This window comes from Pungitius pungitius, chromosome 10, assembly GCF_949316345.1.
Source record: "Pungitius pungitius chromosome 10, fPunPun2.1, whole genome shotgun sequence".
Classification (NCBI taxonomy): domain Eukaryota; kingdom Metazoa; phylum Chordata; class Actinopteri; order Perciformes; family Gasterosteidae; genus Pungitius; species Pungitius pungitius.
Genome location: NC_084909.1, coordinates 6,839,652 through 6,861,923, shown reverse-complemented (window position 1 = coordinate 6,861,923; position 22,272 = coordinate 6,839,652). Strand labels below are relative to the sequence as shown.

Genomic DNA, 22,272 nt, shown 5'->3' with positions numbered 1-22,272 from the left:
CCATTGTTGCATACTTGTTATATTTATTTTCTTTAAAAACCAAATATACCTCCAAGGAAGAGGTATTATTTGTTTATCATAACGTAATACATAATGACACTTTTAAAAATAGAGATTTTTGGTTTATTTCTATTAAACATTAAGATCTAGAGTTGGTCAAATGCTGTGTTATATAGAAAATTAATTTAGTTTAATTCATTTTAGTTCTAACTCGAAGCCAGATTTTAGGGCAGCTTCTTGATTCATACATTTCTTCCTAGAGAAAACCATTGTTAAACATTCAATTCTTATTTTAAGGAAGAGTATACCCGCTACACAGCGCTTGGCATTGAGGCCAAAAAGATCCATTTTGGTGTCATCTGACCAGAGTTCCTTGTTTCTGTTTGCCGTGTCTCACACATGGCTTGTGACAAACTTGTGACAAACTCCAAACGGGATTTCTAATGGTTCAACAGCGGGTTTCTTGCCACTCTTCCATTAAAGCCAGATTTGTGTGAGTACATGGCTAATAGTTGTTCTGTGGACCTGTGGACCATTTACAACTATCAAGTAAAAGGTGTCTCTCTGTCACTGAAGACAACCTGTCCAAACATTCATTTCTTCTACTAAATTACATTCCAGTGTCACTAAACTGAAATCTCATCTACATTTTGAGGGGCATGTTTATTCCCTCAGATCAAGGTCACAGTTTTAAACCACCCTCCTCCAAAAACAGGCTTCAGCAGAACAGTGTTATTTGGCGGGAAATACATTTTCTGTTACAGTGTCATGATGGTGTGTCCTACATGCTAAAGAGCAGGTAGTCTGTTGCCATGGTTCCCAATCCAATTCCAGCCTGAGGATGTGCACCTGTCCACAGCTCCAATAATCACTCCGAGGGTCAAATGAAAGGTAACATTGTAGCAATGAAGAAAGGAGAATTTATTTATTTATTGTTAAAAAATGGAAAATGTTCCAGATGTAAAATATTCTAGAATTGTTTTTATTAAATTAAAAATACATTTGACAAATAGTCAAAATTTGTGTATTTTTGTTAGCTGGGCTGGGGCCAGGCCCAAAAGAGGCGGGTCCAAGAAGCAGTTTACCCAATTACTGATTAAAGATGAATGAGTGACATCATTTTATGTTACCATGTTACCTTTTCTGGTAACATTATAGCATTCAAAAGATCAGAAACAAGGTGATTAGCTACAGGTCTTTCAGAGGAGGTGAGGCAACCTTGGTATCGCCAAAGGGAACCGAAGTGATAGACCACTCCAAACACATAACAAGTAGATGTTTGCTGTTCATCCCTTGGTGTGTTTGCATGCCTTGGTGAGTGCTACTTGCTCTGCAGCTTGTGCTGAAAAATGAGATGGTAATTTGCCTGAGGCTACAACAGCATGTGGAGTGACACCAGTAAAACCAGTTTGATTGCTTCTCACCTTATCGCTTGATGTAGAACCATCTACAAAACCACTTGGAGGTCAGCGTTTGTGAGCGGTGTATCTGTAAGATCAATCCTTGGCGAGCACTCCTCCTCCAAAATCTGCACAGTCATAAAAACGTCTTTGTTTACTGTGACGTTGGGGATTTCCAACAATGTGGCGTGATATCTCAACTGTTGCGCCAACAAGTGAGATGTTTCGTGTGTGTGCAGAATGTGAGCTGTGCCATGTGGTACCATGAGTGTGAGGTCAGAATAGCCAGAGTGAGGCAGGCCTGCGGCTACTGGATCCAGTTGGGTAGAATAATAAGCAACAGTCCTGAGTTCAGTTTGTTTTTGGCAGAAGACAAAAGTAGTGCATCCACCCTTTTGATCAACAAATTGTACAAATGGCTTGTTTGGATTTGGTAAACCAAGTGTAGGAGTATTTATGAGTGCACTCTTCAAATATACAAAAAGGCCTTTTGTGCTTCTGAAGTCGATGGGATTTTGCCATGAGCCATCAATTGTTTGCCATGGACAGTAGCTAAGAGGGGTGCCTCTCTTTCTGAATTGTTAGGTATTCACTGTCATCTTGTCCAGATGTAGCTACGCCCCTAAAAAAGTGAAGGCCAAACAATATTAACTTTCAGGATGGACGGGCACAGATCAAAATGGATTGTTCAAATCAACAAATGAAAAATGAGTTGCGTATGAAAGGATGAAGGACCTCAGGTACTCAGGTGCTCGTCTAAAGTTCCTGTACAAAATGCAACTCTCTTGGTTGACCCGAATCTCTGTTTTCTTTAACAGGAAGTACGGACTGGTGAATTGAGACAATTATTCCTGCTTTTAGCAATGATTTAGACAGGTGTGATGCCATCTTTGGCTTCTTGTTTCAGACAAGGTCTGTAGTCTGATTTCGAGTGAATCACCAAAGGTGCCGCGCCTTTTATAAGCTCGACATCGTACTTGTGTTTTTACTTTATTCTGTTTTAGGATCCACTGTTCTGCTGACATCCAAAAAACCGCTCTTGCCTTGGATCCACAAACCCAGATTCTGCGATTTCCATGATGTTGGTTTTGCCAGCGAGAGCGTCATGTCATGTCATTTTCTGCCTATGTGCAAAACAAATAACATAGTGAAGGAAAAAGGACATGTTCAATTTACAAATTTAGATCTACTGATATAAAATATCAGAACATAATCTTGGGAGATATTAAATATAAATAAGTTAAATAAAAAAAACTGCATAGGCAGATAACCATACTCAATACTGTATTGTCTGTGAAGTGTTATGTCCCAATCTTTGAACTGTCTTTTAAACATATCTAAATAAGGTAAGACTTTGCTCTCTATGTAGTTTTTCATGAAATATTATTGTAGATTTCTTGAGAAAATTGAAGGCAAAGTAAGTAATGATTACATGATTATCCTAATCTCTCAATCTTTGAATTGTCTATAAACCACATCCAAAATTGTTAACACTCTACTGTCACTTGATCCTACTTTATGTTGACCTCCTCTTGCTTATATACATTTCCATGAAATATTACTGGTCTTTAGTGAAAATTTAAGCCAAAGTCAGTAAAAATGACATGATGTCTTTTCTCAATCTTTGAACTTAAAACCATATTCTAAAATGGTAACACACTTTTTTTCACTTAATCAGACTAGAGGGCTTGTTTGAATGATGATATGGTGGGAGCCTGGCGGATTTGGATGGGGAGGGTGTTCCTGAGGGGAGGTGCAGCAGGTGAGAAGTACCCTGTTGTCCAATGGTCTTCAGGGTGTTAGCATTGGCTGACCTGAGGCAACATGTCTGGGCGCAGAGGGGGAGGAGGTCTGAGAGATAAGTAGGGAGCAAGTTGTTTAGGGCTTTGTGGGTGATGAGTAATATTTTGAAGTCTATCCTGTATTTTACCGAGAGCCAGTGGAGGTTGCATAGGACCGGGGTGATGTGTTCAGTGGGTGGATGTGAGCAGTGAGCGGAAGAGTTCTGAACACCTCGGCCCAACCCCACCCTGCTAGCTGTGGACGGTATAATAGTCCGGCCTCTGGTAGTATAAACCATGAGAGCGAATGACAGAGAGTTGGTGTAGATAGAGAAGAGGAGGGGACCCATGACGGAGCCTGGAGGAAATCCAGTAGTTAGAGAAGAAGGTTTCCGACATGGATCCTCTCCAAATTACCCGGTAGGTCCGGCAATCAAGGTAGGAGAGAAGGGAGAGAGCAGAGGCTGGACACCAAGTTCCGGAAGGGAGGAGATGAGGATCTGGTGGTTACCCTTTTTCGATCTGTTTTGAAAACAGTTTGAAATGTGTGTGTGAGAAGTGAGAAATGACACTTCAAAGACAATATGTGCCTTTTGGGCTGTACAAGTCCATTTACCGTAAAACCTTAAATAAAGGTTCGCATGCATTTTGATTCTTGTCCTGGAGGGACGGGATCCCTGGTCGGGCCTCGCTGCAGTAACAGCGTTTGACTTCCAAACCGAACGCAACAGTTTTCAAATGTCACGGTTTGGGTTTGTTTTCTGTTTTATTTTGTAGTTTCCTGCCTCTTGTGTCCCTGGGTTAACTTCACTTCCTGCCTTGTTCTGTCTTTGGCTGTGATTGTCTGCAGTGTCCATGATTGTTTCCACCTGTGTCCAATCACCCGCACCTCCCCTGTGTGTCTTGTGTCCCTGGTTGCGTCATTGTTTGAATGTCGTGGTGAATGCATGTTGCTTCTGCCTGCATCCGACGTGGCAACAAGAAAGCTGCTCTGGAATCAGTACGGAGGACATCCTAGCCTAAAGTTTTATATGGATAAAGACAATAAAATCAATACAGACATGTACAGAGAGACAATTAATTAATACTGGTACAAAGAGGGGGTTGTCAGTCTGTGGGACTTTCCAAGATTAATATGAGGGATTTATATGTAATATGCACAGTCTCAGTTTAGCTGAGAAAGATGGAACTTGATACTGTTTGCTGTTGTAGTTTGTATTGACTGTATTAAATGATTTCTTATGACTTAAGATTGCAATATATCAATTTAGCTGAAAGTACATGCTTAACTGGCGTGGGGCGACTGGGTGAGTGAGAAGAACAGTTGTCCTCCAACCAGAGGATTGGCGGTTCGATCAAAGGCCTGGACCCGCATGTCGATGTCTCCTTTACCACAACTCCTATGACTACAGATTGTGAGTGTTAGTTACTGATGGGTGTATGATGGCTCCTGTCAACAGTGTTTTAATGGGGGTGAATGATGACATGTGTTACCGCGCTTTAAGGGGTCGGAAGAGCGCTATACAAGTATACAGACCATTTAACTGATTTATAAAGGGCAAAAGGTTATTCTGTCTGATATACATCATGGTGGAACATATCTTCCTGAGTTAACTGAAATAAGAAGATTATCTTTTCTATCAGTACATCACGGTTTTCGGGTTTTAAGGCGTTTACCGCATGCATGCACAGCAGGTTGCTAGGCAGTGTGAAGGTGAAGCTGATGACGTAAGCGATCCCCCAGCAGGCCAGATCGTCCCATTTCAGGGGGCCGCTGGGTTCAGCCAATGCGGTTGACGATAGACTCAGCCCAGGTATACCGCGAAAGCCGGATCCTAGAAAGGTGCAACCAAACCGGTTTCCCGCGAACAATTGCGCCGCTCCCACGGTCACAGACTGAGGTCCCTCCTCGACTGCCTGCTCCGGAGGTTTTTTGAGCGCCAGGCGCTCAGTGTTGAAGTCGAGTCCTGCCGCGATGGAGAACTTCATACATTTCGTCTTGTCTCTGTCCGCCGCCGTCTTCTTCGGGATCGCGTCCATAGTGTTCGTGGTCGTGTGGGTGAGTCACTTTGGAGAAGGGGTCGCCTGGGATGCAGGAATGGCGGAGTTCAACTGGCATCCCGTCTTGGTCGTCACCGGATATATTTTCCTCCAGGGATTGGGTGAGGAGTCTGTTCTCTTTTTTTTGTGGGTGAAAACGATCTGGGGCGTTGTTTTGGAGAGATGTAACAGGTGCCCACGGGCGTGCTGGCCGAGGTGAGAGGTTGCTGCTGACTAACGTCACGAAAGTCCACCGACTTGAGTCGTAAACTGTAGAAACCATAAATAAGGAGATTTGTGTAAAATTATAAGTTTCATCTGAAAACAATGCTTAGTATCAAGTCTTCATTAAAAAAAAAAACTTCCGTATTCACTTTACATGCTGACAGCAGCAGCTCCTTAGTGTTCACCACCAACATGATCATTTCATAATGTAAACTAATGGGTTCCTGTCTTACATGAACAAATGTAATGGAAGATGCCTACTTTTTAAGTAAAATGCGTTTAGAAGTTGTAAATAAATAATAGTGAAACATCATAGTGGCATTAAGATTTGTCTGTCTCTTCTCTTGCAGCCATCGTTGTCTACAGAATCCCGTGGACTTGGAGGTTCAACAAACTCACGATGAAGTTCGTTCACGCAGGCTTGCACTTACTCGCCTTCATCTTTGCTGTCATAGCTATGGCGGCCGTTTTTGATTTCCACAATGCTAGCGCAATCCCCAACATGTACAGCTTGCACAGCTGGTTGGGCCTGGTAGCTTTGACACTGTTCTGTCTACAGGTAAATACACTCTATTTTAAATAATGTGATGGCAATCAAAGGGCCCTGGTTGTGTTTTGCAGAACTGGTTATAAAAAGTACATTTAAACCATTTACTTTTAGCCAGTGGTGGCACTTGGTCTATGCTTGGTAGGGCCAGCCAATCAGTTTCAGTACACTTCCCAGTATGATTCAATGCAAAAAAGGTATCCAACTTGCATTATTACTTTGCAGTTATATACAGCATATGTATTCCAACAGTTTAACATAAGAACATCTTAATTCAGTATATTAATTATAAATAAATATATATCAGTATGTGATAACTAACCTAGGTATACAATATGAATATCATACAAGAATAAATATAATATAAATATCATATAAGAATAAATGTATCGGACATGGGTCGATCTGAAGACATTCAGACAGGCGGAAAGGACGTGTAGAAAAAGCATATATTTTGAACAGATATCTTAATTTACAAATATTACTGGGTGTATATATTTCATGTTTCAAAAATACAAATATTTACTATTTGTAAAATATATTTTTGATATAATAAAATTATAATCTTTTTTTTGTGGCCACGCCCCATGGCCCTCTGTGGACCAGCCGCCACTCCTTTCAGCTCACCATGTTTAATATTTTATGGGACAATGGACTGGCTCAAAACAATGCTTTGACAACTTCAACAAACTGTGTTGCTTGACAACCGCTTGGGTCCGTGTTAACTTCTTGTTGGCTAATGTCATTCACTTACTCCTCTTTAAAATGCCAAGTCACAGGGCACAATATCTGATGAGTGGATTTGCTTTCTCCTTTAATGGGCAGTTTGTTCTTGGAGTTGGCATCTACTTGATACCAGTTACACCTGCATCCTGGCGAGCAGCGTTCATGCCCCTCCATGTCTACTCTGGTCTTTTACTCTTTGGCAGTGTGATAGCTGTAGCGCTCATGGGCTTCACAGAGGAACTCCTTTTGGGCCTGTAAGTATTTTAAAAGTATTACAATAGTTTGTAAATAATGTTAATCAAGTACTTCAGAGCATGTGTAAATGATTACTTTTTTTTATCCTCATCACCAAGGGATAATCCGCAGTACAAGGACTCTCCCCCAGAGGCCATTTTTGTGAATGTTCTGGGATTCCTCTTGGTTGTTTTTGGAGCTCTCATCGTCTGGATTGCCACTCGCCCGGCTTGGAAACGCCCCAGTGACCAGGTCCTGCCCAATCTGCGCAGCGACGGGCTAAGGGTCGAAAACAGCAATGTCGGTTCAGCCATGGCCGAGCTATCAAATGGAGCTGATGGGGAGACGTGGGGGGATGTCAGGAAGAGGAGTGGCAATCACTGATTACAACAGGACAGGCTCTGAGTCGAGAGTGTCTCTAGTCTCAAATGTATTTACTCACAATTTACAATAGTCAGAGGAGGTAAAATTGGTCAATTATTCATGCTGATTATTCTTTACAGGACTATCATGTGTGGCTTGAAGTAGGTGTTGGATTTTGTTTGTATTCGTTTTCTTTGAAATGTATGTCAGCAAATGCTAATACTGCTGAATTCATAATAAGATTAATGTGATGTGGCAACTATCTACAATGCAAATATTTAGAAAGTTTGCATACTGCTAAATTCTTTTCTATTGTCATATCTGGGTTTTAGATTTTTTCAGAGCACATATTTTATAATCAATATTTGCTACTTCTACATATGATCTTATAGTCAATGAAAGAAATATCACACAGTAAATAAATAGTATCAGCACCAGTTTGTCACTGTTCTTATGAACACATTAATCATCACTGCTCTAAGTTCTGTTTACTTCCTAAAACCAGTGACATGAGGTCACTGGAGGCAGGGGGCAGTGCCTCTCCTATGTCATGAAATATAAAAAAAGATTAGAAAAATATAATGATTAAAAATCTACATATATTTTTCCACTGATCTGTGAAAGAAGTGTAATTTTTAGATTCCAATCAATCCAATGATTATTATGGGCAACATCGCTGAATTTGTGTATTTTCCTGTCCAAATGGGGGAGGCGGCCGTGACGAGCGGTGCCTCAACTCGGATTGCGCAATCGCGCATAAACCCGGTTGAGCGGCTCATGTTTTTGGTCAATTTGAGCATGTGTAATTATTGTCTCTATATGTCTCCAATGTCATGTTTGTACAGTTTTATCACATGTCCTCACACCCCATAGCCTGGGTGCTGTGTTAATCTGACATAACGCAGCGGTGAATACGCGGTAAGGGAGTGCGCCTCCCTTCCTCTTTTTCACTGCTGGAGGCTGAGTCAGTACCTTTGTCTCCCTGAAGGGGGGTTTTAGGCTAAAACCCTTTGGAGACTAGCAGATCCCAATTGGGGCCCAAACCGGCCAGAACCAGGTCAGAACCAGTACAATAATATTGGTATTTTTTTTCAACAGTAACATATAAACTGATTGTTGTAGCACTTACCTGGATTCCCCTTTACCCCCATAAAAATAAATTGTACAAATAGACAAAGTAGTTACAGAGTTACTACACTTTTTATCATGTGCCATTTTCTCAGCAGAGAAAGAAGAAAAAAGAGGCTAGTCTGCAAACGGTTAATTCTTGTCAGAAGTAATATTGTACGTACAGTCACAAAATGAGCCATTAACATTCTTATACACAGATGTTGGCAGTATATATTTTTATTTACTTTTATTTGTATTTGAAATACGTATTTCTATTATTTCAGAGTATTTTGTAATTTGTATTTGAAAGGGCCGATAAAAAATCTAACTTAATTTGTAACAAAATACTTTTAAAAGGTTCTCCAACAGTCAAAAAACAGTACACAAGTTTTCGGATCTTCAAGTTCAACGGATTGCCTGTCAAGGTAAATATTTTATCTGATGTCAACTAGGTTGATGTATAATTCATGTCTGTACATAGCCTATTGTATGTGCATGGTGATGGTTAATTTCAAGCTAACATGGTAATTGCACAATATGATGTCTAGGCTAGTACTAGGCTCGTGTTTAGCAATTTAATTCATCATTCGAGTAGTTAGTTAAAAGAAGAGAGAATTTTTTTTTTTTAAGTTAAAATTAATTCGTATAATAAGTGTTAAAATGGCAACACTCAAGTGTTACATTGACACTGTGGAGTGTGAACCCCATGGGACACTTTAAAAGTGTTATTAACTCCAATAGTGTTCATTTGAGTTTGTTCCTTTTCTTCTGTGTACAACTGGTTTTATTTATATATTTTGCTTTTGTATTGTATTTCGTTACATGTTCTGGCACTAGTATTTTGGAATATTTTTTTATTCATTTATTTGAGAGGTATTTTTGATGAAAATACATTTTGATGTATTTTGCCCATCTAAACATCAAGCACACGACTCTCAATGATGTTATTCTCCGTGTTTCACCTCATATGAGAGCGCAGCCACGTCGAGGCGAAGCGCTCCCTTTTGGCTCCTCTCGGCACCTGTATTTGTATCGGCAGCTCGTTTGTTTTGGCTGTTTGTAGTCATTTGGTGTCTGCGTCAAGGTTTGTAATCTAGACATCAATGTCTAACTGCTTGTAGTGTCACATAGTAGGGTTATATTCGTCGCTGTATTTGCTTACCAACTTGTTTCTTCACCGGACAGTCGGCAGAGTTTAAAGTGTATGACAGCACAGCACTGCGGGGTTGACGTTAACTGGTGCAAACGTTTAGCTAGCCGCTAACAATAAAGCGAGCACCCCACGTCTAAAGTTAACAACAAAGTGTGGTTTAGACCGAAGCAAATACATTTTCACTGATCCGAAACAAAAATATGAAACTGCGCATGGTTCAATACGTAAGTAGGTTACATGTACAAGGAGCATCGCTGTGCTAGCTCGGTAGCCTGTGTTGTTATAAGGAAGGCTTATAGCGGCAGAGGCCGGATGGATGCGGACGTTGGATGCTTCCTATGAAACTGGTGCGATTAGTAAAATGAAACCCTACATCAAAGTAAAACACGCTTGTTGTTTGAACGAGTAGAATTCAAGCGAATAATCGCTGTATGCACGTGAATTACGAGACTGACAGAATAACCCGATGCTAAGCTAACTGAGTGCTAACAGTTGTACCAACGGTAGGGTGGGGCTCTCCGTGGTCGAGCTGACAATGACTCGTCACCCGGGCTGTTGTTTTAATTCAGTTTCATTCCGCTGGAAGTATTTGTGTGCAAAGAGTTTAGCAGTTTAACTTACTCCGCTGCAGACAGGACGGAAAACCCCGGTGGACGCTGCTTTTGACAGCTAGCATTAGCATTAGCCCAGGTCGGTCAGCTAATTAACTTTGCTGTGCAAGGTGGTGCTGAAGCTGAGAGCATCGTCAGTTGACGGTGCTTAAATGAGGCTTCTCCACCACCAGGACGCCCTTGATGCTTGGTTTTTGTTTTATATTCTTGACCAAAAATGCGATATTTTCCCATGTATTCTAAATGGAACACCAAGGCAAAGAAAATATGTTGTTTGAACAGAGCTGAGGCATCATGTCGGACAAAAGTGAGCTGAAAGCAGAGCTTGAAAGAAAGAAACAACGCCTGGCGCAAATCAGAGAGGAGAAGAAAAGGAAGGAGGAGGAACGGAAGAAACAAGCGGTATGTGTAACGTCTTGTTAATGCTTTGTTATATTTTATATTGCATGGGAAATGGATGTAGATACACCATCAAAGCCATGACTCAGTGAGCATTGGCAAATTCTAGCTGAATTAGCTGAAATTCTACAACTTCATTTTGTTTTGGGGTTCCGGTTGTCCAGATGGTGCAATCGATCATAGATGACAACTATTTAGTTGCATCTGAATCAAGCGCAGTTTAGCGCTTTAGACAGAAATACGTAACAGATACCAAATACTCAAAGTCTCCTTCTGAGAAAGTTGGCATTTAGATATTTCACTAAATAGCATTGTTTATTTTGTAGTGTGGTTCAGATTTGTGAACTGACTTGTCAACAAAAGTTAAGTAAGTTAATATTTGATTACAGAACTGGCTGAGATTAAACATTTTTAAAAAGGTCTCTAACAAACTCGTATGCAAATTGAGAAGCAAAGTTTGTTTACTTAATGCTCTCTTTTTCATGATCGTGTCAAGGGTTTTAGATTCATGCTGTACATGCTTGTCTGTGATTTGGGTTTCAAATATGTTTTCCATTGATGATCTAAGATGTCAAAATAAAGTCTAAAAATCTTAATAAAAACATAATTTTCTTGTGTTCTGGTCTGTAAATCTCCCCCTTTTTTTGGGAGAAAACCCAGACATTTATTCATTCTCAAGCATCATTTCTTTTAAGTTTAAGTTGTGTACACTTTGTTGTCTGAGATCAGAGCAATTTATTGTGGATATTTATAAATTTAATGAATGAACAATGTGTCACCCTGTTTTCAGGCAGACCAATTGAAAGAAGCTGCACATCACCAAGATGATTCTGACCTGGAGAAAAAGCGACGCGAGGCTGAGGCTATTCTACAGAGCATGGGCATAACCTCAGATACCCCTGTTGGTAAGTTTTACATTAACACTAGTGTGGTATCTGTTTTTAAGTTATGTTACCATTGTCAAAAATGACAAAGCAAATTTGTAGCACTGGTTTTAGAGTTCAGTGGGACTTTAAGGGCACTTGCGCTTTATCGTCAGCAGGTGGCAGAAGAGATCCACAAGAAAATCTACATTCTCACAGGAGGCTGACAAACTATTAAACACAAATGAAAAAAAAAACATTGAAGACAAAGTCAGTGTAATTGTGGTAGTGAAACTAATTGTGGTAGTGAAACGTCTTTACAAATATGTGCAGATCATAATTTAACTTGTTTTGCTACGAATATAAAGGCTTTACACCCAACATGCAACCTCAGAAAATCTACCGTGGGATTGATATCACTCAGCATGGGTTCTTTTTGTGGTTTCTTGTGACTGTCTTCCCACTGTAACAGATGAAATATTGTCTGTCTCGCTATGTAGTCCCTCCTCCCATCTCTCCAACGACCAAATCAGCGGGGACACCAAGTGAGGCAGGGAGCCAAGACTCTGATGGTGCCGTGGGACCCAGGTACGCACACACACACACACACACACACACACAATCCTCAGCAACAGATTGAATCACAACATTGTTTCTCAGCTAGCACACTACAAGTGTGGTACAATGTCAATTTACCTATTTAAGACTATCTATCCACTTGGAGCCAAATATTGAAATGCCTTGTTGAGCTTTGTATGTCTTCCCAGAAAGGTAACGATGTGCTCATTCGTTCTGAATGACAGAAATGTGGGTGTGTCTTTTGCTATGCATCACTTTCAACCCCGGTAAAAAGGCGAGGAATATGTTTAAAGCATTGCACAAAGCACATCTAAAATCCTTTTGGAAAGTCCCGTACCATTGCTGTGAATAATGTCAAGTTTATGCTAACGGAGACCATGTTTATGTAATCTGTGTGCCATTGAATTAGGAACGATCCTAAATGAACAATAAAACAGCAGGCTGTTGTGATGCCTGGGGGACTTTTTAACCCCTAATTATACCCCCTTCCCTGGGCTGAAATTCAAGCTCCCCTAGTGTCCCATCAGGCCCAGGGAGCTGTTCCCCCTATGTGTTGACTCATTTCCCTCACCAGCATTGCCATTTCCTACACACATGGAGGTCATGTTTTTTCCCTGAGGGTTCTTTCCCTCTCGCTCTCTCTCTCTCTCTCTCTCTCTCTCTCTCTCTCTCTCTCTCTCTCTCTCTCTCTCTCTCTCTCTCTCTGTCGCTCTCTCTCTGCGTCTCTGTGAGCGCAACACTCTAAGCTTTTGGTGTGACACGGTTCAGGCTGTATAAGCCCTGCAGGCAGCACATTACACCCTCTGGCATCTCCCTCTGAGAAGCGGTGTGTACATGCATCCTAAGCAGATACACGCTTCCATCTCTCAGTGGTGTGCAGGCAGATCCAAGCAAACAAAGGTCTGGTTTTAAGTTTAAGACGGAAATGTAAGCGATTTGTGACCTAGGATCCGATCAGCATGTTGTGTGCCATAATGCTAATATTATTTCCTCTCCTCATTTGTGCCCGCATCTCTCTCTCTCTCTCTCTCTCTCTCTCTCTCTCTCTCTCTCTCTCTCTCTCTCTCTCTCTCTCTCTCTCTCTCTCTCTCTCTCTCTCTCTCTCTCTCTCTCTCTCTCTCTCACTAATGCTGCCTTGTTGCTGTGACACTAACCAGGACTCTGCACTGGGACTCTGACCCGTCCACCCTTCAACTTCACTCTGATTCTGAGCTGGGGTACTGGACACTCTCTTCTCTCCTTTTCTGGTCATTTCCCCTTCTCTCAATCTATGGCATGACTACTTTTGTCTTGCAAAGTCATTATTTGGTCAATGCAGTCCAGAAAAACCTTCAAGTCACTCAAGGATGGTCTGACAAAACCTTTTAATTAATTTGATTGAAAGTCTTTGCCATCCCTCAAAGCACTCATTTACTTTCCTACTTTCACTTGTAAGGAGTGAATTCTTACACAACCAGATGAGGATGATAGCAGAATGTCTGTTTTATATGGGGGTTTTTTTTACTGGGTAAAATCATTACTTTTCCTGGTGATGCTGACCCGCGCAAAGTTTGAGTTGTTCTGTGCTTTTAGGCGTGGGACTCCAAAGCTTGGAATGGCCAAAGTCACACAAGTGGACTTCCCTCCCCGTGAGACTGTGTCCTACACAAAAGAAACCCAGACACCTGTCGCAACTCAGCAAAAAGAAGGTGACTCTCAGATATTATTACATGAGAAATGGATGAAACATGAATTGAATATGTGGATGTTGTGCTCAATTGATCTGCGTTGCGTCTTTGCTCACAAAAGGTTTTCTCTGCTGCAAGCACTGTGCAGCACAATTATTGATTATTGGGCTTGCAGGCTGTATGAGGGAACAAGTGGGTGCCGGAAGTGAATAACAAGGGGAAGGGGATTTTATTTGAGATGAATGATTAAATCCAGTCTTGCTAACCTCGTCAACCTCACAGTCCACTGCACTTTGGTATAACTAATGAGCCGGATGAGACCACCAGTGACCGGAAGGAGAAACTGCGATTCAGGGGAACGATATGAAGCGCTGCACGTATTACTGCCTCTGAAGCATGTAGATGTGCATGTAATTGCAGCGCTGAAGCTCTCGCGCGGCCTGCAAAGAATATTTGTGCTGCTACCAACACCACATGTTGAACACATGCTCCATAATATATGCAAGACTTGTGGGCATGCTGCGGGTCCTTGGTTGATTTATGTAACGACAGATGGCGAATAATTTGAACAACTGAAATCCTAATTAGATTTTCTTGATGTTTTTTTTTACATTCAAACCAGTCTACAAAACAACTCCGGGCCCGTGGCTGTCTTTTTTAGCCATTTGTTCAATCGATTCGCATCAGCTCACACGTCTTTTTAAGCATCTCTGAAACCCGGTTGAGATTTTAACCCACGTACAGGCGGTTGATTGTCGTCACCTCGGGGGATGTGCAGAATATCGGGAGGTGGCGAGCGGGATGGAATTGTGTGATTTCGTGGAAAACTCTGAGCAGAGCTATTGAAGGATGAAGGAGCATCCCTCTCTTCCTCATTGCTCTTTACTCTGAACTCTACTGAGCATTGTAAGACTGTGTTAAACAACGATGGTTTCTGCCAGCTGTTCAACACGAGCCCCCCCTTTCCCCTCTCTGCCACCATGTAATCATTTCATCAACTCCCTCGCTTCCCTGTCTTCTCCCTTCACCGAACAGGCACATAACAAAACACACTCAGTGACATTGTGCATTTTCACACCATCACTTCTGGCACTCTATGAGACGGCATCCCCTTCACAGCCTGCTCCCCATGGTGCATTTCTGATGTGTGGGGTGGCGTCAGGCCTGTTCTCTGATTGAGCAATTTATCGTGTTGTCAAAAGGAGGCAATGGCGGCGCACTCTCAAGGTCAGCAGGCGGTGGCATTAGAGGGTCTGCTGCGGGCCGAGGGTCCCCCCACAGGGTGTGCGAGGCATCTCGGAGAAAAGGAGGAAAAGATTTCCGATTTAATGTCACCTGCCCTGTTGACACAAAGGGAGGGGGGAAAAAATAATCTCTGAGCAGTCAAGGAGAACACATCAGCGGTTTGTTTGTTATTAATGTGGAAATCTCCTCGCACATCTCTGTGACTGTTATTAATTCATTTCTATCTGACAAGTTTGCGACTATGGAAAAGCACAGAAACATTTTTTTTTTTTATTTTTTTTTTTAGCTTTGCATTTGTCTATTCCATTCGTAGGTAGTTTCAGGAAATGCGTTGATTCAATCAGTTTGGTGTGTGTGTGCCGGCGGGCTGTGGAACCCTCAGAACGCACTAGTAGGTGACGCGCAGCATCAGCCAGCCTTCTTCAACAATAGGATATAATTATGGAATAAGATATTGTTTGAGGTTGGGAGGGTCAGGATTAGGAGAATGCAGAGCAGTCTAGTACATCTAATACTTAATTGAATGTGATTGTTTTAATCACTCTAAATTAAGAGGCAGGTCAAAACTTTATCACAAAAGCACTTGATGGCCTTTTTGTTTGAAGTGTCACTTGTAAATGTGGTCAGCTCTTATCCACTTCAAGATCAAAACTGTTAAATATCTATTGTTTCCCTCTGCCATGCGGTAGCTGATCATTTAAATGGGAAATGTAGTGTTTTCTCCTTTTTTATCCGAGTGCATAGTTTGAGTATTCTCACCTTTTTACAACCTGCTTTTTGCATGATATTATGAGTTCGTATTTCATCTGTGGTCCACACTTTTCCCCAGGAGCAGGGCGCTGGTTTTCTCGTCAGAGATGTGTGTTGCAGAAGTTGAAAACAATACTCTCCTGTTTCACAGATGACTAAGTCGTGAATGGTGTTATCAGATTGACAGCCACAAAGGTTGATGGTTTTCCCCCTTAGAAGACGGTTGATCTCTGAAATGCATTTTGTTCTTCCTGGCAACAAGACGTGATAGTGCACATATTTGTTTGGGTTATGTGCGTGTGTAGTTTAGTTTAGTTTTCTGTGGGTTTTGGCCTTTTGTACACGCAGGCAGACAAACGGCCTGCACGTGCGGAAGTCCGAGCCTTATTGTGTCGGGACGTATAGAAAGTGGAAAACACCTGCAGCGGGACCAGTATACTTGGGTGCATACCGTGTTTGCATCAATATGTTGTCCATTGACTAGGACGCCCCCCCCCCCTCCCCCTATCCCCCTGTCTATCTGTCCGCACGGCTCCTCATCCCCCCTCCCCCTCCAGAAAAAAGCTTTTATTTCTTAAGTGGTACAAAAGCCATAATTGAGCCTGCTTTGAGAGAAGGTGTCAGTGTATGGAACATCGGTGATCTGGGTGAATTCTGTTAAATGCAACACCCCCCCCCCCCCCCCCGCCCGCCCTCCCATCCCTCAGCCTTCCTCCACAACCCATCAGCCCTACTAGCCCCCTGCACCCCCCCCCACCCCCACCCCACTAGCGGGGTCACCAGGATCACTAGCTTTTCTCCAAATGGCCATTTTGTCTGGCAGGTGCATTATACCCTTTATTTTCAGATTGTCTATCCGCTCCTAATGCCGGGCAGGTTGATTGCTCTGGCTGCCTTCGCCAGGGAAAGGGCTGACGAGCGCGGCCGGGACTAAGCTGAAAGGCGGTGATTACTGTTTTCCTCTAAGCCTGATTGAGGCCCTCGAAAGGAGCGATTTTAACCTTCTCCTGTTGGTTTGCCGGCTCTGGCCCACACGCGGAAATGGCTCGTGTCATCAACCCGGTTCGGTAAACTCATCAGTACACCCGATAGCCTTCTTCCCCAAACCTCCGTCTGAGGAAAAAGGGGACGAATCACTTCATAGACAAAGTGACAGATGACATTATCATTTAGATTATCTCCGTAGGAAGGACATTCTGGCACGAGGCGCTGTCGTCTTAGATTAACCATCATGCTCACACCCAGATAAATGCTGGTAGGAACCAGGCGGGTGTTTCCTGTCTCCTCATGAATCTGTTTTGTCCTGCCTTTGCTATTCCTTTTTTTTTTTTTCTCACATTGAATGCATAGGCTCTGTACCGTCTCCAGGAGATGTGTTCTTGAAAAAGTGCGTTCATCTTCTTTGAGGTAGACCCGGTGTGCAGTTCGCCAGCTGCTCCGCCCCGTGTTTTGCTGTGCATTCTCTGAGGTTGAATGGGAGTCGCAGGACCTCCTGCCAGGATGGTAATTGCACAGGCTTGCTGTTCCGGGAGAAGCTTGTCTCGGGGCAGCCAGGCGGAAAACCTCTGTGCCATCCCCATGCCACCTCTGAAGAGCACGAGACAATCCCCGGCATCACCATCTGCTTTTTCGCACCATGCCGTCATCTGGTCGGACCAATGTGACGGGGGGGGGGGCCCGGCCAGCTGCACCGCACCCTCTGCCCCGCTGCCCCGTGGCCTAGAAGGGGGCAACCTGCCACTGGGACACAGAGGAAACGGCTACACTGACAGCTAGGCTTGCCATTGAATGGCCGGAGTCTCATTAACAGTTGGAAAAGACGGGTCCCTATGACAACAAGACACCCGCTGCGCTGTGTCCCTTCAGCACAAATGACAAACTTCCCTGCTTTTAGAGGAGCAGGTCCCTTTTTTTGAAAGGAGACATTGTGCTGACAAACCAAACAAATGTAAGGCAGAGATACAAAATCAGTCCCTTGCTGCCCCCATAATCACTGGGTGGAGCTTTTATTGAAAAAAGGAAATAATGGAGGTGAAAGACGTGGTGACCAAAAGGCGCAAAACGTTTTTACAGACGTTTTATTGCTCCTCTTATAAAAGGGGCTGCTTGGATTTAAATTCTATTCCCAATTCACATTTGAGGTTTAGGCAAACTGAATTTACCACAAAAAAAAAGAAATAATTTGATTTTGAATTTCCTGCGTAGGAACACGTTATTTCAGCGACATGGCGGATGCAACCAAACTGTATTCCCCATCGTTTAACATTTAACTTTCTGATCCACAGAAGAAGAAGAAGAGGAGGAAGAAAGTGCTCCACCTCAACCGGTATTGGAGACTCGGACTGAGAAACCAGACCAAAAAGTGGAGGAGGAAGGTACCTTGCTACCACTGATGATTCGTACTTGCGATGCTCTTGGAGCCGCTTCCCTTCTTCCGTTTTTTTTTTTATAGCAGTTGCAGCAGCATTGAGCCGCAGGGGATCAGTTTGCGTTTGTCCTTTGCAGCGCCCCCCCACGAGCTGACCGAGGAGGAGAAACTCCAGATCCTGCACTCCGAAGAGTTTGTGAACTTCTTCGACCACAGCACTCGCATCGTTGAGCGGGCGCTGTCGGAGCACGTGGACCTCTTCTTCGACTACAGCGGCCGCGACCTGGAGGAGAAGGAGGGGTAGCAATAAAACGGCCCGTCTGTTTTTGAGAGAAAAGAACACGTGTAATTGGTATCGAAGGAGTGTTTGAATTGATTTTGTGGCGCTTTGTCTCCCCCCCCCCCCCCAGGGAAATCCAGGCCGGAACAAAGCTCTCTCTCAACAGGCAGTTCTTGGATGAGCGCTGGTCCAAGCATCGCGTTGTCACCTGCCTGGACTGGTCCCTCCAGGTCCTCTTTTTTTTTTTTTTTTTCTTCTTCTACTAATTGAACCCACAATTGAATAGACTTCTCCGAGCTGCAATTGAAAGTTGTTTGCAACCATCAAAGTGTCAATCCCTAAAATTGAATTTGTCACGTTAAAGTAAAAGTCATTATGTGGATGCGTGCTGCTAATTGGCTGTTGAAACAACTTAACTTTGCGCAGCCATAATGCTTTATGATTACATAGCTCAAGTTTGACAGCAGTTACTTTTCGCCACAAGACCCTGGGGAAAAGTAAGTTATGTCCCACATATTGTCACTCAGTCAGAGGCCGTAATGATTTGTTTCCTTTGGTGTCTGAGGTCATTTAATGCATGATTGTGCAATGGCTTTTGACAGTGATTGAACACCAGCTCTTTGTTCACAGTATTTACCATCTCCGAGCAATATGCAGACCGTTGTCATTTGATGCACAGACTGTAAACCCTGAGATCAGCACTGGTTAATGGTCCGTCTACTTATGGGTAGTGTTTTATTCTCCGATATTCTCTGCTTGATATAAGCTGCTTTGGTGGGTTTTAGCTTCTCAATAAGCTGCTTTGTTTTAGTTGGAGCACAGTTCTTCTGAACGCCTTCTAAAACCCTTAGATTTTGGTTAAATTAATGAAAGGAACTAAAAATGCAATTTATTCAGGGGAAAAGAGGGGTAATTAAAGGAGCCATTAATCTTGAGCAAAGATTACTCATTCTTTAAGGCCTTCACAAGTACCACACAGGGCAGGCGTGTCTTTTCCACACAGAGCCAAGCCTGGGGGGCACGTCTGCCTTCCCCCTTGTCCCAGACATTCATTTGGGCTCTTTTCCTTTTTTCTTTCTGTCGCCAGTACCCTGAACTCCTACTCGCCTCGTACAACAACAACGAGGAGGCTCCTCACGAGCCGGACGGCGTGGCCTTGGTGTGGAACATGAAGTACAAGAAGGCCACACCGGAGTATGTCTTCCACTGTCAGGTACCCAAAGCCAAAGTCTCTCTGCTTCTCTCCCGCCCCCCACCCGCCTCCTGCCCAACCAGCCCCTTTCTGCTCCCCCCACCGTACTGGCATCCACCTCCACCACATCCATTCGTAAACACATGTGCGTGAGGCACAGGAGAAGACCTGCGGTGTGGGATTTTGATAGAATCCGAGCGCTGCAGCAGGATTAAGTGTGTGTGTGTGTGTGTGAGAGGGGGGGGGAGGGCTGGTTATCATGTGCATCCAAACAAGGGCCCTGTGTTCAGACGAGCTTGCAGGGCCTTATTATAACGCCGGCCCCCGAGGCTCCTTCACCAAGACAAGTTGAGTAGAACCACATGTTGCTGCAGTCAGAGCGGATGTCGATGTAGGGGAACTGCTCAGATGGATGAGAACTGAACAGAAGTGTGAATGAGGCCTTCTCCACGCTCCATAGTCGAACCGTTAGGAGCGTTTCTTAAACAACACGTCACAATTTTTGTCAACAATAAGTCCCCAATAGACAGAAAATGTTGAGGTAAGAGCGGTGTGTGCGTGTGCGCGTTTGTGTGTGTGTGTGGACCACCTTAAAAACCAACTCCAGTAATATGATACATGATAAAGTCATCATCCGAAAATGTATAATCATCTTGATGACCAGCCTTAAGGTTTGTTTTGTATGGAACAGTTTTATAACTTTGGAAGGAAAACTTTCTTTAATGTTTTCACTCTAGAATGAATTAATGTTTCCATTCCATTGCTAAATCATTAGAAATTCTTCTGTTATTTAGTGTTTGTACTGAACTGAGTAAGTACGTTGTTTACATCTGCATTGTTAAGCTCAGCTACCGGTCTATTAGGTTAGGGTTAGACAGGTGAGACCAGCACCACAAACAACGTCCTCCATAATGATGGTAAAGTTGAATCGCCGCCTCTCTTCTGGGCCCCGATGCCTTCTCTCTCTCCGACAAGTCGGTGTCTCTCGACACCTTTTACTCCTCACCGGAGAAGCCGAACGTTGCCCATCCCTCTTCTCTGTCCCTGCCCCTCTCCCGCAGTCCGCCGTCATGTCGGCTTCGTTCGCCAAGTTTCACCCCAACGTGGTGGTGGGGGGCACGTACTCGGGGCAGATTGTGCTGTGGGACAACCGGAGCAACAAGAGGACCCCGGTGCAGAGGACTCCCCTGTCAGCGGCAGCACACACGGTACGCCCAACAACAGCGGGCCTCCCCGCTTTCTGCCGACACGGCAGACGAGTAAAGCGTCTCCCCTCGTTGTCTTCGCAGCACCCGGTGTACTGCGTCAATGTGGTCGGCACCCAGAACGCCCACAACCTCATTAGCATCTCCACGGACGGCAAGATTTGCTCCTGGAGTCTGGACATGCTCTCCCAGCCACAGGTAATGTATACTGTGTGTGTGTGTGGGTTGGGGGGGGGCGGTTCTTCTTCTAGGGGTGGTCTGAGAAATGTTTCTGAATACAAAAATAAATAACTCTGGGTTAAAGATTTAACCATAAAATGTAATTGAGATGTTAACATCACATTCTAAAGCTTTGAGGTTTTGCCTAATGTGTATTTCTGTCTCTTCAGTCACACATCTCACCCCTTTTCAGGCTAAATGTCAAACATTTTAGGCCAAACACCTTAGTTTTCACATTCCATTCTAGTATTGCTCGTGGCTCATTTTTCACTTGCAAGAAAATTAACTTTGCTAGCTGTGTCATTTTCCTCTGTGCTGCCAAGACCTCAATGTCAAACTTTTTTTTTAAATATAAAGTGCTAGTTGAATTTAGATTATGCATTAACAAACTGTCCCAGGATTTTTATAGGTTGTGCTTGGCAGTGTGTGTGTGTGTGTTAACACAGCAGGGAGCTTGTTAAAGAAGTTCCCCCCCCCCCCACCCCCCCCCCCCGTTGCCTCTCCTCCACAGGACAGCATGGAGCTGGTGTTCAAGCAGTCCAAAGCTGTAGCTGTCACCTCCATGTCCTTCCCTCTCGGAGATGTCAACAATTTCGTGGTGGGCAGCGAGGACGGCTCGGTCTACATGTCGTGTCGTCATGGAAGGTGTGTCCGTAAGCAAACCGCCGCCCTCCGCCGCCGGGAAACTGAGGCGGCTTGTCGGGCCCAAGCCTCGGACCGAGTGTCAAATAAATAAAGCCCACTCACTTCCCGGTGCCACGCAAAGCCAACACTTGATCTCCTGCTGTTCGAGGCTTCACTCCCGGCCAGTTATCCTGTTTTTCTTTTCCGCTTGTCAGTTGTGTTTGTAAAGGTCGCTCAACATAAACAGGGCACACATGCAGGGGAAACACATTGGGGTTTTTTTTTCTTTCTTTATTTCTCCTCTCCTCTGTATGTTTCTCTGGGTGAGAGAGTTTGTTTACACTCGCCCTTCCCGGGGAGAATTAAAATTGCAGTTCATCCCACAATGTTCTCATTTAAGACACCGGGGCTTCTCTCGCCGCGGTTGGTCCCTGGTAAAGGAGCAGAGAAACGTGGCTTAGATCATCACAGCTGCCACCGAGAAGCGCGTGAGCCCCCACAGCAAATGTCCTGCAGTATGCCCAGAGGACCACAGAGAGGGGGTAGCTGCAAGGTTTTGCAGAGCAACATCACCTCTGTAATTGGGGGAATCATTTTCCACCTCATTTGCGTTGGTATGATACTCTCATTGCAGTTAATAATGCATAAGCATCACTCATGCTGAGTATTTACCTCTCTGCGTTAATTATCA

The 22,272-nt window shown here is 43.7% G+C and overlaps 2 protein-coding genes across 5 annotated transcripts in view; both read left to right on the top strand.

Annotated features, from left to right (window-relative positions):
- The first annotated feature begins 4,614 nt into the window (after positions 1 to 4,614).
- Positions 4,615 to 7,623, top strand: LOC119228664 (plasma membrane ascorbate-dependent reductase CYBRD1-like). Its single transcript, XM_037488496.2, has 4 exons — positions 4,615 to 5,343; positions 5,797 to 6,005; positions 6,819 to 6,973; positions 7,073 to 7,623. The coding sequence occupies exons 1-4, from the start codon at positions 5,157 to 5,159 to the stop codon at positions 7,335 to 7,337; spliced, it is 816 nt and encodes a 271-aa protein (XP_037344393.2). The 5' UTR covers positions 4,615 to 5,156; the 3' UTR covers positions 7,338 to 7,623.
- Positions 7,624 to 9,364: 1,741 nt separating this feature from the next.
- The window catches only part of dync1i2a (dynein, cytoplasmic 1, intermediate chain 2a), a 15,344-nt gene continuing 2,436 nt past the window's right edge, over positions 9,365 to 22,272 (top strand). Inside the window, exons 1-13 of one of the 4 annotated variants that reach the window (XM_037488482.2) lie at positions 9,365 to 9,510; positions 10,473 to 10,592; positions 11,380 to 11,494; positions 11,953 to 12,040; positions 13,189 to 13,248; positions 13,604 to 13,719; positions 17,982 to 18,068; positions 18,199 to 18,361; positions 18,472 to 18,571; positions 19,429 to 19,554; positions 20,595 to 20,741; positions 20,823 to 20,936; positions 21,469 to 21,602. In XM_037488482.2, the coding sequence (XP_037344379.2) occupies positions 10,485 to 10,592; positions 11,380 to 11,494; positions 11,953 to 12,040; positions 13,189 to 13,248; positions 13,604 to 13,719; positions 17,982 to 18,068; positions 18,199 to 18,361; positions 18,472 to 18,571; positions 19,429 to 19,554; positions 20,595 to 20,741; positions 20,823 to 20,936; positions 21,469 to 21,602 (1,358 nt within the window). In that variant the 5' untranslated portion in view covers positions 9,365 to 9,510; positions 10,473 to 10,484. Of the gene's footprint in view, positions 9,511 to 10,472; positions 10,593 to 11,379; positions 11,495 to 11,952; positions 12,041 to 13,188; positions 13,249 to 13,603; positions 13,720 to 17,978; positions 18,069 to 18,198; positions 18,362 to 18,471; positions 18,572 to 19,428; positions 19,555 to 20,594; positions 20,742 to 20,822; positions 20,937 to 21,468; positions 21,603 to 22,272 lie in introns of all 4 variants that reach the window. The other 3 variants (XM_037488481.2, XM_037488484.2, XM_037488483.2) reach the window with 3 other exon arrangements.